The sequence below is a fragment of the Giraffa tippelskirchi genome, chromosome 11 (genome assembly GCF_054371585.1).
Source record: "Giraffa tippelskirchi isolate mGirTip1 chromosome 11, T2T-mGirTip1v1.2.pri, whole genome shotgun sequence".
In the NCBI taxonomy this organism is placed as follows: Eukaryota; Metazoa; Chordata; class Mammalia; order Artiodactyla; family Giraffidae; genus Giraffa; species Giraffa tippelskirchi.
This window is the reverse complement of record NC_137285.1, coordinates 92,535,855-92,553,748: the sequence shown is the minus strand read 5'-3', so window position 1 is coordinate 92,553,748 and position 17,894 is coordinate 92,535,855. Positions and strand designations below refer to the sequence as shown.

The 17,894-nt window shown below is 38.4% G+C and overlaps 1 protein-coding gene across 1 annotated transcript in view; it reads right to left on the bottom strand.

Moving 5' to 3' along the window:
• Positions 1-17,894, bottom strand: part of GUCY1A2 (guanylate cyclase 1 soluble subunit alpha 2) — a 273,648-nt gene that overhangs the window by 208,226 nt on the left and 47,528 nt on the right. Inside the window, exon 2 of the mRNA XM_081543221.1 lies at positions 17,114-17,175. Within this exon, the coding sequence (XP_081399347.1) occupies positions 17,114-17,175 (62 nt within the window). The remainder of the gene's footprint in view (positions 1-17,113; positions 17,176-17,894) is intronic.

Genomic DNA, 17,894 nt, shown 5'->3' with positions numbered 1-17,894 from the left:
AGCTCCTGTGGGTATGAGTGGAGGAACTGGCCAGGTTTAGGTGGTGTCAGGGTGTGAAGGAGCCAAGTCAGCTGGGGGATGGTCCCTCTGGGTTCAAGGAGCAGGGAAACTGCCAGGTATTCCCCCACCCACTAGGCCCTGAGAAGCCTCTGGAGGCCCCAGGCCTGACCCTCCATGCCCTGAAGCCAGAGGCATTCTGAAGGCCCCACTGACGAGGCTGAGCCTGAGTTCACCACCCATCTCCACCCAGGGCCTTTTCTGGGGCATGGAATGAGAACCTGGACTCTGACACCACCTAAATTCAGTCATCACCTAAACTCTTCCCCACCTAAACCCCAGCCCTCAAAAGACAAGGTTTTTTCTTCCTTCTTTTCTTTTGGTGGGAGGGGTTTGTTTCTTGCTAGGGGAGTTTACTTTCATCCTCCAGTGATTGTTTCATAAGTATTCTTAACTTTTCTAATTTATCTGCTAGTTTTCTGAATACATTTTATTTTTTACTCTTTGTTATTGTTCTGCTCCCTTTTATTTTTTAAATATTATTATTCTCTTTCTTCTTTGCTATTGGAATTCAGCTTTATTCTCCAGTACTTGTTTCATATAGTTTAACTTTTTCCAATATATTTGTTAGTTTTCTAAATGTATTTTATCTTTTTATTCTTTATTATTGTTCTGTTTCTTTTGTTGTTGTTGTTGCTGCACTCTGTACCTAGCAGGATCCCAGCTCACAGGCCAGAGATCAGGCTTGAGCTCCTACTGTGGGAGACATTAGTCCAAAGTACTAGAGTAACAGATAAAGTCAAGCCCCAGGAAATATGAATCAAAGTGAAGTATCCCAGAGGTCCACATCTCAACACCAAGACCCAGCTCTACCCAACAGCCTGCACATCCCTTTGCTGGAAACCTGAGGTCAAACACTTGGGGAACACAGTTCCGCCCAGCAAAAAACAAAGAGTCAACAAAAAAATCTGTTACAGATGGAAAAGCAAGGTAAAAACCTACAATACCAAATAAGTGAATAGGAAATAGGCAACCTCTCAAAAGGTATTTAGAGTAAGGATAATAAACAAGTTCAAAATAAAGTTCAAGTGAAAACCTTCAAAATAAAATGGATAAACTGCAAGAAGCATTAACAAGGATCTAGCAGAACTAAAGAAAAAACAAACAGTGACAACAACACAATCACTGAAATTAAAAACACTCTAGAAGGAATCAAGGACAGAATAACTGAGGCAGAAGAACCAATAACTGAGCTGGAAGATAGAATGATGTAAATAATGGCTGAGGAGCAAGAAAAAGAAAAAAGAATGTAAAGAATTGAGAACGACCTCAGAGAATTCTGCAACAATATTAAACACAGCAACATTTGATTTGTAGAGGTACAGAAGAAGAAGAAAAAGGGTCAGAGATAATATTTGAAGAGATTATAGTAAAAAAGTTCACTAATATGAGAAAGGAAATACCATCAAAGAACAGGAAGTACATATGGTCCCATACAAGAGAAACACTAGGAGAAACACAACAAGACACGTATTAATCAAACTAACAAAAACCAAATACAAAGGAAAAATATTAAAAGCAGCAAGGAAAAAGCAAAAAACAAATACAAGGGAATCCCCATAAGGCTATCAGCTGACTTTTCAGAAAAAACCCTGCAGGCCAGAAGGGAGTGGCAGGATAAATTTAAAGTGAGGAAAGGGAAGAATCTACAATCAAGATTGTTCTATCCAGCAATGATCTCATTCAGATCTGATGGAGAAGTCAAAAGCTTTACAGACAAGCAAAAGTTAAGAGAATTCAGCACAGCAAACCAGCTTTACAACAAATGCTACAGAAACTTCTCTAGGAAGGAAACACAACAGAAGCAAAAGACCCACAAAAACAAACCCCAGACAATTAAGAAAATGGCAATAGGAACATACACATCATAATTACCTTAACTGTAAATGAACTAAAAGCCCCAACCAACAGACACAGACTGGCTGAATAGATAGAAAAGCAAGACCTGTGTATATGCTGCCCTCTCGTTGTTGTTTTCAATCGCTAAGTCATGTCCAACTCTTTGCCGTTCCATGGACTACAGCATGCCAGTATCCCCAAGTGACTCTCAAGAGTCTTTTCCAGCACCACAATTTGAAAGCATCAATTCTCTGGCACTCAGCCTTCTTTAAGGACCAGTTCTCACAACTGTACGTGACTATCAGAAAAACCATAGCTTTGACTATATGAACATTTGTCAGCAAAATGTTGTTGTTTTGCAGTCTTTAAGCCATGTCTACCTCTTTGTGACTACATGGAAAGCAGCACACCAGACTTTCCTGTCCTCCAATATCTCCCAGAACTTGTGCAAATCCATGTGCATTGAGTCAGTGATGCTTACTAACCTTCTCATCCTCTGCCATCCCATTCTCCTTTTGCCTTTAATCTTTCCCAGCATCATGACATTTTCCAATTAGTTGGCTCTTTGCATCAGGCGGCAAAAGTTTGGGAACTTCAATTTCAGTATCAGCCCTTCCAAAGAATATTCAGGGTTGATTCAATTTAGTTTTGACTGGTGTGATCTCCTTGTAGTCCAAGGTACTCTCAAGAGTCTTCTTCAGCACTACAATTTGAACATATCAATCCTTCACCATGCAACCTTTTTTAAGGTCCAATTCTCACATCCATACATGACTACTGGAAAAACCATAGCTTTGACTAGACAGACCTTTGTTGGCAAAGTGATGTCTCTGCTTTTTAATATGCTGTCTAGGTTTGTCAGAGCTTTCCTTGAAAGGAACAAGTATCTTTTAATTTCATGGCTGCAGTCACCATAAACAGTGATTTTGGAACCCAACAAAATAAAATCTCTCACTGCTTCCACTTTTTCCCCTTCTATTTGCCATAAAGTGACGGGACTGGATGCATTGATCTTAGAATTTTTAATGTTGTGTTTCAAGGCAGCTTTTTCACTCTCCTCTTTCACACTCATCAAGAGACTCTTTAGTTCCTCTTCATTTTCTGCCATTAGAGTGGTATCATCTGCATACCTGAGGTTGTTCTCACGGCAACCTTGATTCCAGCTTGTGATTCATCCAGCACAGAATTTTGCATGATGTACTCTGCATATAAGTTAAATAAGCAGGGTGATAATACATGGCCTTGTCATAGTCCTCCTAATTTTGAAACAGTTGATTGTTCTATGTTCAGTTTTAACTGTTGCTTCTTGACTGCATACAGGTTTCTCGGGAGACAGGTAAGGTAGTCTGGTATTCCCATCACTTTAAGAATTTCCCACAATTTGTTGTGATCCACACAAAGAGTTTGGTGTACAGTCAATGAAACAGCAGTAGATGTTTTTCTGGAACTCCTTTGCTTTCCCCATGATCTAACAAATGTTGGCAATCTGATCTCTGGTTCCCCTGCCTTTTCAAAATCCAGCTAGTACATCTGGAAGTTCTCAGTTCATGTACTGCTGAAGCATAACTTAAAGGATTTTGAGCATAACCTTGCTAGTATGTGAAATAAGTGCAACTGTATGACAGTTTGAACATTCTTTGGCATTGCCCTTCTTTGGGATTGGAATGAAAACTGTCTCCAGTTCTGTGGCCACTGCTGAGTTTTCCAAACTTGCTGATATATTGAGTGCAGCACTTTAATAACATCATATTTTAGGACTTTAAATAGCTTAGCTGGAATTCCATCACCTCCACTAGCTTTGTTTATAGCAATACTTCCTAAGGCCCACTTGACTTCACACTCCAGCATGGCTGGCTCTAGGTGAGTGACCACATCATTGTGGTTATCCAGGACATTAAGACTGTCCTTGTATAGTTTTACTGTGTATTCTTGTCACCTCTTCTTAATCTCTTTTGCTTCTGTTAGGTCCTTAACGTTTCTGTCCTTTATCATGCCCATCCTTGCAAGAAATATTCCCTTGGTATCTCCAATTTTCTTGAAAATATTTCTAGTTATTTTCCATTCTATTGTTTTCATCTATTTCTTTGAATTGTTCATTTAAGAAATTGTTTTTATCTCCCCTTGCTATTCTCTAGAACTTTGCACTCAGATGGATATATCTTTCCCTTTCTCCCTTGCTTTTCTCTTCTCTTCTTTCTTCAGCTATTCGTAAACCTCCTCAGGCAACCAGTTTGCTTTCTTGTATTTTTTTTCTTTCAGAAGGTTTTGGCCACTGCTTCCTATACAATGTAATAAACTTCTGCCCACAGTGCTTTAGGCACTCTGTTTACCAGATCTGATCTCTTGAATCTATTTGTCACTTTCACTGTAGAATCATAAGGGGTTTGATTTAGGTCATACCTGAATGGCCTAGTAGGTTTTCCTACATTCTTCAATTTAAGCCTGGATTTTGAAATAGGGAGCTTATGATCCAAGCCATAGTCAGCTCAGGATCTTGTTTTTACAGATTGTATAGAGCTTCTTCATCTTTGTCTGCAAAGAACATAATCAGTCTGATTTTGGTACTGACCATCTGGTGATGTCCATGTATAGAGTTATCTATTGGGTTGTTGGAAAAGGGCCTTTGCTATGACCAGCATGAACTCTTGACCAAACTCTGTTAGCCTTTGTCCTGCTTAATTTTGTACTCCAAGGCCAAACTTGTCTGTTACTTCAAGTATCTCTTGACTTCCTACTTTAGCATTCCAGTCCCCTATGATGAAAAGGACATTGTTTCTTGATATTAGTTCTAGAAGGTGTTGTAGGTCTTCAAAGACCTGGTCAACTTCAGCTTCTTTGATATCAGTGGTTAGGGCACAGACTTGGATTATTGTGATGTCGAATGATTTGCCTTGGAATTGAACCGAGATTATTCTTTCCTTTTTGAGATTTCAAACAACTACTGCATTTCAGACTCTTTTGTTGACTATGAAGGCTACTCCATTTCTTCTAAGGGATTCTTGCCTGCAGTAGTAGATATGACGGTCATCTAATTTAAATTCTCCCATTCCCATCCATTTTAGTTCATTGATTCCTAATGTGTCTATGTTCAATCTTACCATCTCCTGCTTGACCACATCTATTTACCTTGATTCATTTGACTGAGCTACAAAGCCCCTTCATAGCAACAAAGCTGAGATTCATGAAGGGGATATGCTGCCTACCAGAGATCTACTTAAGATCCAGGGACACATTCAGACTGAAAGTGAGGTGATGGAAAAAGATATTCCATGCAAATGGAAATCAAAAGAAAATTAGAGTAGCAATGTTCATACCAGCCAAAATATACTTTAAAATAAACATTTGTTTCAATGGATAAGGAATGGTACTACACAACAATCTAGGGATTAATTCAAGAATATGTAACAATTATAGGTATGTATGCAACTAACATAAAAGCACCTCAACACTTAAGCAAATGGTAACAATCATCAAAGGAAAAATTAACACAAGAATAGTGGAGGGCTTTAATACCTCACTTACACCAACGAACAGATATCCAGACAGAAAATAAATAAGGAAACACAAGCATCAAATGACACAATAGATCAGATAGATTCAGTTGATAAGATATTCCACCCAAAAGTGGAAAAATCACCTTCTTCTCAAGTACACATGGAACATGCTCCAGGATAGAACAAATCGTGGGTCACATATCAAGCCTAGGAAAAATTAAGGAAATTGAAATTTATCAAGCATCTTTTCCAACCATAATGCTATAAGACTAGAAATCAAACATGGGAAAGAAAGTTGTAAAAAAAAAAAAAACACATGGAGACTAAAAAGTGTGCTGCTAAATAACCAAGTGATCACTACAAAAATTAAAGAAATGGTAAATATATAGAAACAAATGGTAATGAAAACACAATGAATCAAAACCTACTGGATGCCTCAAAAGCAGTTCTAAGAGTAAAGTTTATAGCCATTCACTGTCACCTCAAGAAACAAAAAAATCTGAAATAAATAATCTAACATTACACCTAAATTATCAACTAGAGAAAAAAGAACAAAGAAAATCCAAAGTCAGTAAAATTAAAGCAGAAATATTATAGCAGAAATAAATGAAATAGAAAAGAAGAAAACAATAGCAAAGACCAATAAAGGCAAAAGTTGGTTCTTTGAGAAGATAAAGGATAGAACTTTAGCCCGAATCCTCAAGAGAAAAAAGGGAGAGGACACAAACTAATAAAATTAGACATGAATAAGGAGAAATCACAACTGACACTGTAGAAATACAAAGGATCATAAGAGACTACTATAAGCAATGATGCACCAATAAAATGTATAACCTTAAAGAAATGGACAAATTCTTGGAAAAGTACAACCTTCCAAGACTGACTCAGAAAGAATCAGAAAATATAAACAGAGTAATTTTACAGCAATGAAATTGAAACTGTAAATAAAAAATCTTCCAACAAATAAAAGTGCAGGACGAGATGGCTTCAAAGGTGAATTCTATCAAACATTTAGAGAAGAGTTTACACTGATCCTTCTAAAACTTTTCCAGAAAATTGCAGAGGGCGGAACACTCCCAAATTCATTCTACATGGCCACCCTCACCCTGTTACCAAAATCAGATGAGGATATTAGAAAAAAAGAAAATTATAGACCAACATCAGTGGTGAACATGGAGCCAAAAATCCTCAACAAAATACTAGTAAACAGAATCCAAAAACATATTCATCAAGTTGGATTTGTCCCAGAAATGCAATAATTCTTCAATATACACAAATCAATCAACATGATGCACCATATTAACAAATAAAGAATAAAAAATCATATGATAATCATAATAGATGCAAAAAAAGCTTTTAAAAAATTCAACACCCATTTATAATAAAAACTCTCCAGAAAATGGGCATAGACGAAACATCCCTTAACATGATAAAGGCCATATACAACAAACTCACAGTCAATATCATACTCAATTGTGAAAACAGAAATCATTTCCCCTCAGATTAGGAACAAGACAAGGATGACCACTCTTATTACTCTTATTCAATATAGTTTTGGAAGTCCTCACCACAGCATTCAGAGTAGTAAAAGAAATGCTGCTGCTGCTAAGTTGCTTCAGTCGTGTCCAACTCTGTGCAACCCCATAGATGGCAGCCCACCAGGTTCCCCCGTCCCTGGGATTCTCCAGGCAAGAACACTGGAGTGGGTTGCCATTTCCTTCTCCAGTGCATGAAAGGGAAAAGGGAAAGTGAAGTTGCTCAGTCGTTTCCAACTCTTAGCGACCCCATGGTCTGCAGCCTACCAGGCTCTTCCGTCCGAAATGAAAGGAATATAAATTGGAAAGGAAGAAGTGTAACGATCACTGTTTGCAGATGTAATGTTACTATACATAGAAAATCCCAAAGATTCTACCAAAAAACGACTGACCTTAACCAGTGAATTTGATAAAGTTGCACTATTCAGAATTAATCCACAGAAATCTCTTGCATTCCTATACACTAACAACAAAAGAGGGGAAAAAAATCTATTTCCCATTGCAACAACAACAACAAATACCTAGGAATAAATATTATTTTTTCTTGTTGCAATGGGATGAAGCTCAGGCTTCCCTGGTAGTTCAGATGATAAAGAATCTGGCAGCAGTGCAAGAGACCCAGATTCGATCTCTGGGTCAGGAAGACCCACTGGAAAAAGGAATGACTATGGTTATGGCCAATCTAGATAGAATATTTAAAAGCAGAAACATTACTTTGCCAACAAAAGTCTGTCTAGTCAAGGCTATGGTTTTTCCAGTGGTCATGTATGGATGTGAGAGTTGGACGGTGAAGAAAGCTGAGTGCCGCAGAATTGATGCTTTTGAACTGTGGTGTTGGAGAAGACTCTTGAGAGTCCCTTGGACTGCAAGGAGATCCAATCAAGACATCCTAAAGGAGATCAATCCTGGATGTTCATTGGAAGGACTGATGTTGAAGCTGAAACTCCAATCCTTTGGCCACCTCACACGAAGAGTTGACTCATTGGAAAGACCCTGATGCTGGGTAGAATTGAGGGCAGGAGGAGAAGGGGACGACAGAGGATGAGATGGTTGGATGGCATCACCGACTCGATGGACATGGATTTGGGTAGATTCCGGGAGTTGGTGATGGACAGAGAGGCCTGGCATGCTGCAATTCATGGGGTCACAAAGAGTCAGACACGACTGAGTGACTGAACTGAACTGAACCAAACTGATCCACTCCAGTATTCTTGCCTGGAGAATTTCATGGAGAAAGGAGCCTGGCAGACCACAGTCCATGGGATTGCAAAGAGTTGGACATGACTGAGGGACTAACACTTCACTTTTCACTTTCAGGGATAAATCTACCTAAGGAAGCAAAAGACCTGTACTCAGAAAACTATAAAACACAGATGAAAGAAACCAAAGAGAACACAAACAGATGAAAAATATACAGTGTTCTTGAATTGGAAGAATGAATATAATACCCAAAGCAATCTACAGAATCAATGCAATTCCTATCAAACTACTAATGGCATTCTTCACAGAATTAGAGCAAAAAAAATTAACAATTTATATGGAAATACAAAAGACCCAGAATAGTCAAAGTAATCTTGAAAAAGAAAAATGGAGCTGAACTAATCAGCTTCCCTGTCTTCAAACTATGCTGAAAAGCTAACAGTAGTCAAAGCTGTACGATACTGGCACAAAAACAGAAATATAAACCAATGGTACAGGATAGAAAGCCCAAAGATAAACCCACACACCTATGGTCAGCTAATCTATGACAAAGGCGACAAGAATATACAATAGAGAAATGACAGCCTCTGGAGAAAGTGGTGCTGGGAAATCTGGACAGCAATATGTAAAATGATGAAACTAGAACACTACCTAACACCATGTACAAAAATAGGCTCAAAATGGATTAAAGACATAAATTAGGACTGGACACTATAAAACACTTAGAGGCAAACATAGAGAAAACACTTTGACATAAACCAGAGCAAGATCTTTTTTGACCCACCTCCTGAAATAACGAAAATGAAAACAAAAATAGACAATTGGGAACTAATTAAACTTAAAAGCTTTTTCACAGCAAAGAAAATCATGAACAAGACAAAAAGACAACACTTAGAATGGGAGAAAATATTTGCAAATGAAACAACACTCAAAGGATAAATCTCCAAAACATACAAACAGCTTATGGAGCTCAATATCAAAAAAAAATCCAAATATCAAAAATGGGTGGAGGACCTAAAGAGACATAACTCAAAGAAGTTATACAGATGGCAAAGAGGCCCATGAAAAGATGTTCAACATCACTAAGTATTAGAGAAATACAAATCAAAACTACAATGAGATATCACCTTTCCACAGTCAAAATGACTGTCATCAAAAAAACTTACAAACAATAATTTCCAGAGAGGGTACAGAAAGAAGGGAACTCTCCCTTACACACTGACTGTAAATTGGTACAGCCACTATGGAGAACAGTATGGAGGTTCCTTAAGAAACTGAAAATACAGCTTCCATATGACCTTGTAATCCCATTCCTGGGATAAACATAGTCCGAAAGGAAACAAGCACCCCAATGTTAACTGCAGTACTGTTTACAATAGGTGTCAGCAAATGGTGACAAATGATTACATGAAAGAAACCTGGAAATCCACTGAGAGAGGAACGGATAAAGAAGATGTAGTACATGTACACAATGGAATATTACCCAGCCATTAAAAAGAATGAAATAATGCAACATAGGTGCACCTTGATTATCATACTGAGTGAAGTAAGTCAGATAGAGATAGAGAAATATACATATGACATCTCTTGTATGTGGAACCTCAGAAGAAACAATACAAATGAACTTATTTACAAAACAGACTTTGAGAACAAATGTATGGTTCCCAGCAAGAGTAGGATGGGGGGAGGGATAGTTGGGTGAGAATGGGTACATGTGTATCTATGTCTGAGTCCCTTTGCTATCCACCTGAAACTATCACAATATTGTTATTCAGCTACACCCCAAAATAAAAGAAAAAAGTTAAAATAAATAAAAGGCAAAGAGGGTACTAGACAAGGGAATCATGACCCTTTTGTCTTCAGCAGCATGAGCACAAAAAAAATAGTGAGCAAAGGTACTTCAAATTCTCAGAGGGTTCAGTTCAGTTCAGTCGCTCAGTCGTGTCCGACTCTCTGCGACCCCATGAATTGCAGCACGCCAGGCCTCTCTGTCCATCACCAACTTCCGGAGTTTACCCAAACCCATGTTCATCGAGTCGGTGATGCCATCCAACCATCTCATCCTCTGTCGTCCCCTTCTCCTCCCGCCCCCAATCCTACCCAGCATTAGGGTCTTTTCCAATGAGTCAACCCTTCGCATGAGGTGGCCAAAGTATTGGAGCTTCAGCTTCAACATCAGACCTTCCAATGAACATCCAGGATTGATCTCTTTTAGGATGGATTGATTGGATCTCCTTGCAGTCCAAGGGACTCTCAAGAGTCTTCTCCAACACCACAGTTCAAAAGCATCAATTCTGCGGCGCTCAGCTTTCTTCACCGTCCAACTCTCACATCCATACATGACCACTGGAAAAACCATAGCCTTGATTAGACGGACTTTTGTTGGCAAAGTAATGTCTCTGCTTTTAAACATGCTATCTAGGTTGGCCATAACCTTCCTTCCAAGGAGTAATCTTTTAATTTCATGGCTGCAGTCACCATCAGCAGTGATTCTGGAGCCCAAAAAAGGAAAGTCTGACACTGTTTCCACTGTTTCCCCATCTATTTCCCATGGAGTGATGGGACCAGATGCCATGATCTTAGTTTTCTGAACGATGAGCTTTAAGCCAACTTTTTCACTCTCCTCCTTCACCTTCATCAAGAGGCTCTTTAGTTCTTCTTCACTTTCTGCCATAAGGGTGGTGTCATCTGCATATCTGAGGTTATTGATATTTCTCCCGGCAATCTTGATTCCAGCTTGTGTTTCTTCCAGCCCAGCGTTTCTCATGATGTACTCTGCATAGAAGTTAAATAAGCAGGGTGAAAATATACAGCCTTGACGTACTCCTTTTCCTATTTGGAACCAGTCTGTTGTTCCATGTCCAGTTCTAACTGTTGCTTCCTGACCTGCATACAGGTTTCTCAAGAGACAGGTCAGATGGCCTGGTATTCCCATCTCTTTCAGAATTTTCCACAGTTTATTGTGATCCACACAGTCAAAGGCTTTGGCATAGTCAATAAAGCAGAAATAGATGTTTTTCTGGAACTCTCTTGCTTTTTCGATGATCCAGCGGATATTGGCAATTTGATCTCTGGTTCCTCTGCCTTTTCTAAAACCAGCTTGAACATCTGGAAGTTCACGGTTCACGTACTGCTGAAGCCTGGCTTGGAGAATTTTGAGCCTTACTTTACTAGCATGTGAGATGAGTGCAATTGTGCGGTAGTTTGAGCATTCTTTGGCATTGCCTTTCTTTGGGATTGGAATAAAAACTGACCTTTTCCAGTCCTGTGGCCACTGCTGAGTTTTCCAAATTTGCTGGCATATCGAGTGCAGCACTTTCACAGCATCACCTTTGAGGATTTGAAATAGCTCAACTCGAATTCCATCACCTCCACTAGCTTTGTTCGTAGTGATGCTTTCTAAGGCCCACTTGACTTCACATTCCAGGATGTCTGGCTCTAGGTGAGTGATCACACCATCATGATTATCTGGGTTGTGAAGATCTTTTTTGTACAGTTCTTCTGTGTATTCTTGCCACCTCTTCTTAATATCTTCTGCTTCTGTTAGGTCCATACCATTTCTGTCCTTTATCGAGCCTGTCTTTGCATGAAATGTTCCTTTGGTATCTCTAATTTTCTTGAAGAGGTCTCTAGTCTTTCCCAATCTGTTGTTTTCCTCTATTTGTTTGCACTGATCGCTGAGGAAGGCTTTCTTATCTCTCCTTGCTATTCTTTGGAACTCTGCATTCAGATGAGAATATCTTTCCTTTTCTCCTTTGCTTTTCGCTTCTCTTCTCTTCCCAGCTATCTGTAAGGCCTCCTCAGACAGCCATTTTGCTTTTTTGCATTTCTTTTCCATGGGGATTTTCTTGATCCCTGTCTCCTGTACAATGTCACGAACCTCTGTCCATAGTTCATCAGGCACTCTGTCTATCAGGTCTAGTCCCTTAAATCTATTTGCCACTTCCACTGTATACTCATAAGGGATTTGATCTAGGTCATACCTGAATGGTCTAGTGGTTTTCCCTACTTTCTTCAATTTAAGTCTGAATTTGGCAATAAGCAGTTCATGATCTGAGCCACAGTCTGCTCCTGGTCTTGTTTTTGCTGACTGTATAGAGCTTCTCCATCTTTGGCTGCAAAGAATATAATCAATCTGATTTCAGTGTTGACCATCTGGTGATGTCCACGTGTAGAGTCTTCTCTTGTGTTGTTGGAACAGGGTGTTTGCTATTACCAGTGCGTTCTCGTGGCAAAACTCTATTAGCCTTTGCCCTGCTTCATTCTGTACTCCAAGGCCAAACTTGCCTGTTACGCCAGGTGTTTCTTGACTTCCTACTTTTGCATTCCAGTCCCCTATAATGAAAAGGAGGGTAGCCAACACTTAAGCAAAAATATGCTACTAGGTCTTAGAACCAGTAGGACATTAATATACCTCTTTATATGGAAGTCCTATACCCTGTCTGTTTTTTAAATACTGTGGCTGTACTAAACAGAACTAGGGAAGGACCATTTAGGCAATACACAGATTGAAGGGAGAGTTGACGGAGTTATTTAGATAAAAGAGAACTCCATCCTACTAATAGAAAAAATAATTTTCTGCTGATTATAGAAATACAGTTTAGTTATTTATTTTGATCATATTTTTAAGATTCCCACTCAAACTTGCCACAAAGACATAGTTTAGTTCACAAATAAGACTACTTCATCAGGTATTATTTGATTTCAAAATGGAGAGGGCATTCATAATTTCAGAACATAACTTGCATTTCATTATTGGTTGTTGCTATTGTTGTTCAGATTCTCAGTCATGTCTGACTATTTGAACCCCACACTGCAGCATGCCAGGCTTCCCTGTCCTTCACCATCTCCCAGAGTTTGCTCAGACTCATGCCCACTGGATCAGTGATCTCATCCAACCATCTTGTACTCTGTCATCTCCTTCTCCTCCTGCAGTCATCCAGCATCAGGGTCTTTTCCAATGAGTCAGCTCTTCCCATCAGGTGGCCAAAGTATTGGAGCTTCAACTTCAGCATCAGTCCTTCCAATGAATATTCAGGACTGATTTCCTTTAGGATTGACTGACTTGATCTCTTGCAGTCCAAAGGACTCTCAAGAGTCTTCTCCTACACCAAAGTTCAAAAGCATCAATTCTTTCATGCTCAATCTTCTTTATGGTCCAACTCTCACATCCATACATGACTACTGGAAAAACCATAGCTTTGGCTAGATGGACCTTTGTTGGAAAAGTAATGTCTCTGATTTTTAATATTGCTGTCTAGGCTTGCCATAGCTTTTCTTCCAAGGAGCAAGCACCTTTTAAATTCATGGCTGCAGTCGCCACCTGCAGTGATTTTGGAGCCCAAGAAAACAAAGTGTCACTGTTTCCATTGTTTTCCTGTCCACTTGCCAACAAAAGATGGGAATAGATGCCATAATCTTCAGTTTTTGAATGTTGAGCTTTAAGCCAGCTTTTATACTCTCCTCTTTCATCTTCATCAAGAGGCTCTTCTGTATCTTCCACAAGGGTGATGTCATCTGCATATATGAGTTATTGATATTTCTCCTGGCAGTCTTGATTCCACCTTCTGCTTCATCCAGCCTGACGTTTTGTATTTGAACAAAATTGGAACCAGTTTCCAATTTATAACCAGTTTGGAACCAGTTTGTTCTTCCATGTCCAGTTCTAACTGTTGCTTCTTGACCTGCATACAGGTTTCACAGGAGGCAGGTAAGTTCTGGTCTTCCCATCTCTTGAAGAATTTTCTACAGTTTGTTATGATCCACACAGTCAAAAGTTTTCTCATAGTCAATGAAGCAGAAGTAGATGTTTTTCCAGAATTCTCTTGCTTATTCTATGATCCAATGCATGTTGGCAATTTTATCGCTGGTTCCTCTGCCTTTTCTAAATTCAGCTTGAACATCTGGGAGTTCTTGGTTCATGTATTGTTGAAGTCAGTTCGCATACTGTTGAAGCCTGGCTTGGAAAATTTTGAGCATTACTTTCTAGCACGTAAAATGAGGGCAATTGTGCAGTAGTTTGAACATTCTTTGACATTTCCGTTCTTTGGGATTGGAATGAAAACTGACTTTTCCAGTCCTTGACCACTACTGAGTTTTCCAAATTTGTTGGCATCAAGTGCAGGACTTTAACAGCACCATCTTTTAGGATCTGAAATAGCTCAGCTGAAATTCCATCACCTCTATTAGCTTTGTTCGTAGTGATGCTTCCTAAGGCTCACTTGACTTTGCACTCCAAGATGTCTGGCTCTAGATATGTTACCACACCTTCATGGTTATCTGGGTCATTAAGATCTTTCTTGTATATTTCTTCTGTGTATTTTTGCCACTTCTTAATATCTTCTGCTTCTGTTAGGTCCATACCATTTCTGTCCTTTACTGTGCCCATCTTTGCATGAAATGCTCCCTTGGTATCTCTAATTTTCTTGAGAGATCTCTAGTCTTTCCCATTCTATTGTTTTCCTCTATTTCTTTGCATTGTTCACTTAGGAAGACTTTCTTATCTCTCCCTGCTGTTCTTTGGAACTCTGCATTCAAATGGGTACATCTTTCCTTTTCTCCTTTGCCTCTCACTTCTCTTCTTTTCTCAGTTATTTGTAAGATCTCCTCAGACAACCATTTTGCCTTGCTGCATTTGTTTTTCGTGGGAATGGTTTTGATCACCGCCTTCTGCACAATGTTACAAACCTCTGTCCACAGCTCTTCGGGCGCCCTATCTATCAGATCTAATCCCTTGAATCTGTTTTATCACTTCCACTGCATAATCCTAAGGAATTCGATTAAGGTCATATCTGAATGGCCTAGTGGTTTTCCCTACTTTCTTCAATTTAAGTCTGAATTTTGAAATAAGGAGTTCATGATCTGAGACATAGTCAGCTCCTGGTTTTGTTTTTTTTTTTTTTTTTTGGTTACTGCATAGAGGTTCTTCACTTTTGGCTGCAAAGAATATAATCAATCTGATTTTGGAATAGACCATCCAAGTCCCTGTACAGAGTCATCTTTTGTGTTGTTGAAAGAGGGTGTTTGCTATGACCAGCATATTCTCTTGGCAAAACTCTGTTAGCCGTTGCCCTGCTTCATTTTGTACTCCAAGGCCAATCTTGTCTGTTAGTCTAGGTATCGCTTGACTTCCTACTTTTGCATTCCAGTCCCCTATGATGAAAAGGACATCATTTTTTTGGTGTTATTCATTTTGGTGTATGGTCATTACAATATTAAAAAATTTGATAACAATAAATATGGGGAATTCCATGGGGTTCCAGTGGTTAGGACTCAGCACTTTTGCTTTAGGGGGCATGAGTTCAATCCCTGTTTAGGAAACTAAGATCCAAATGTCAAGTTGCATTACTGATACTGTCATTAAAATATTTAAAAATATAATGATAATAAATATAAAAGTAAACAAGCATGTGGTGCTTACCATGTACCAGAACTATTCTAAATACATTGACTAATTTAATCCAAACACCACACTTTGAAAGCAGCAAATCAAAGGAGAATGATTGCTGTATTTTAGAGTACATGGGAAGACATTAATTTACATTATTTATCTCCCTTAAAATAAAGCATTTAGACACTAGCCTCAAATTAAAAGCCATTCATGAGTTTAAGTATCGTTTTCCCTAGTACTGTACTCTTGAGGATTGATATGACAAAGTTGCAGGGCAATTTCCTTTGAAATGATACTTAATATAATAATCAAGCACTTAAAGTGTATGGCATTATACCAGATACTGAGATTATTTTTCCACTATGCTTTCCTCCCTTCTATTTTGTAGAAAAAAAAAATTACAGTACATCCTAATAGCCAAAAATATGTTCTTGATCCCTATGGTAATGACTATGACCCATAGTCTTACATGATTCCCTATAGCCTTTCAAGAGATACCAGGGTTTGAATGTTGACTCCTCAGAAGTTCTTAAACTCCTACAAAGATAAATAGCTGTGGTACATCGTACACTTAATTTAAATAGCTAGACTACATCAGAAAGTGAATTTAGGCTTTTGGATTTGCCAACTGCTTTCTGCCATAGCAAATCAAGATACATCTTACACTTATTTGGAGGTTTCTGCTTACAAAATACTTTCATTAAAATTACCTCATTTAATAATGACAAATAATCCTTGATTTAGTTATCATCATCATCATCATCACCCTTTAAAACAGATAAAGTTACTTTTAAGTTCTATGTCCTAGTGAGGCCTTGAATTCCTGTCTCATGACCTTAAATCTTCTTACTTTACACCAGACTACCCCACTTCAAAAAGAGGGGAATGAATAAAGGAAACTCTGTAGCTCAGGTCTCTAACTAAACAAAACAAATACTTTGCACTCAACTGTATTAAGCTTATAGTGATTTTGATTAAACTTGACTGAAGGATCCTAAAATTTCCTTTAAAGCCTTAACATATTACGAAGGCAAAATATGAAATTCGATGAATGAGAATGAGAAGGTAAGAGCACAAGAAGGAAAAAAAAGGAAAGCAATAGCAAAAGAGATTTTATTAAAAAGGATTTAACACAAATAATCCTTTGACAGAAATAATCCCAATAAACACAGGACCCCTATAAGCCCTCACTCCACACTAAGCACAACCACTATGCAATAAGGTTGACTTGGGGGGCAGAAAACCACATGTTCCACTACTACGTTTGAGTAATTATTTTTTTTAATTTAGTTATAGTGATTTATAATGTGTTCGTTTCTACTATACTGAAAAGTGATTCAGTTACACATATATACATCCTTTTATATAGATTATTTTTATTATGATTTATAACAGGATATTAAATATAGTTCCCTGTTCTACACACTAGGACCTTGTTGTTTATCCATTCTATATATAATAGTTTATATCTCCTAACATCAACCTCCCACTCCATCCCTCCGCCAACCCTCTCCCCCTTAGCAACCACAACTCTGTTCTCTATGTAGGAATTATCTTTAACTTGTTCCCAATAAAACCCCAAATCTATTTTTACTTACCCTGTAACTTGGTGCTCATAATATTGCAGTGTCCTCTTGAGAGTTTGCTGTATCATCTGGGGCTACAGAATAATAATAATACATTATCAGCAAATCAGTGTCATTCCCATTCGGAGTATCATAAGCAGATATATCGCTTCTGAATCATCTCATTAGAATTTTCCCTTTATAATATCAACTCATTGTGCATTTTGCCATGCATTTTCCCCACAAGAATATGAGACACTCAGTAATTACTCAGAATTTCCCAATTTCAAGTATGATAGCATTCCTTAGCCATATTTTCCCCAAAGCTTTTTTACCAGCTATTAAGTTCAAAGAAATACTCAGTGAGTACCTACAATAAACCTTGACATTGGGCAGGGGGGCAGTGGAGAAAGGGGTGTTCTAAAGAAGAGTAATACCCAGGTCAAGCCTGACTTTCTCAAGAGATCTCAAGCAATGGTTCCAGAGCCTCCTGGAGGGGCCACGGTGTTTGGGCAAGAAATAGGATCTGCAGAAAATAACTAAGCCGCTCATGACTGAATTTTAAAATCCCCTCCTCTTCAAAACAGCTAAACAAAGAGTTTCTTAAACTGAGACCAAGAATTATTCCAAGATGTATTTAGGCAATGAAGCTTCAACTTGGACTCTCAGACCTAGGGAGGCATGAGTGAAACAAAAACCTTAAAACACAGATTTTATTAACAAATTATAAGAACCAAATTCTCAGTGATGAGTGAATTTTTTAAATAATAATAATAATAAAAAAAACCTCTAATCAATCAAGCAGGAAAAAAGC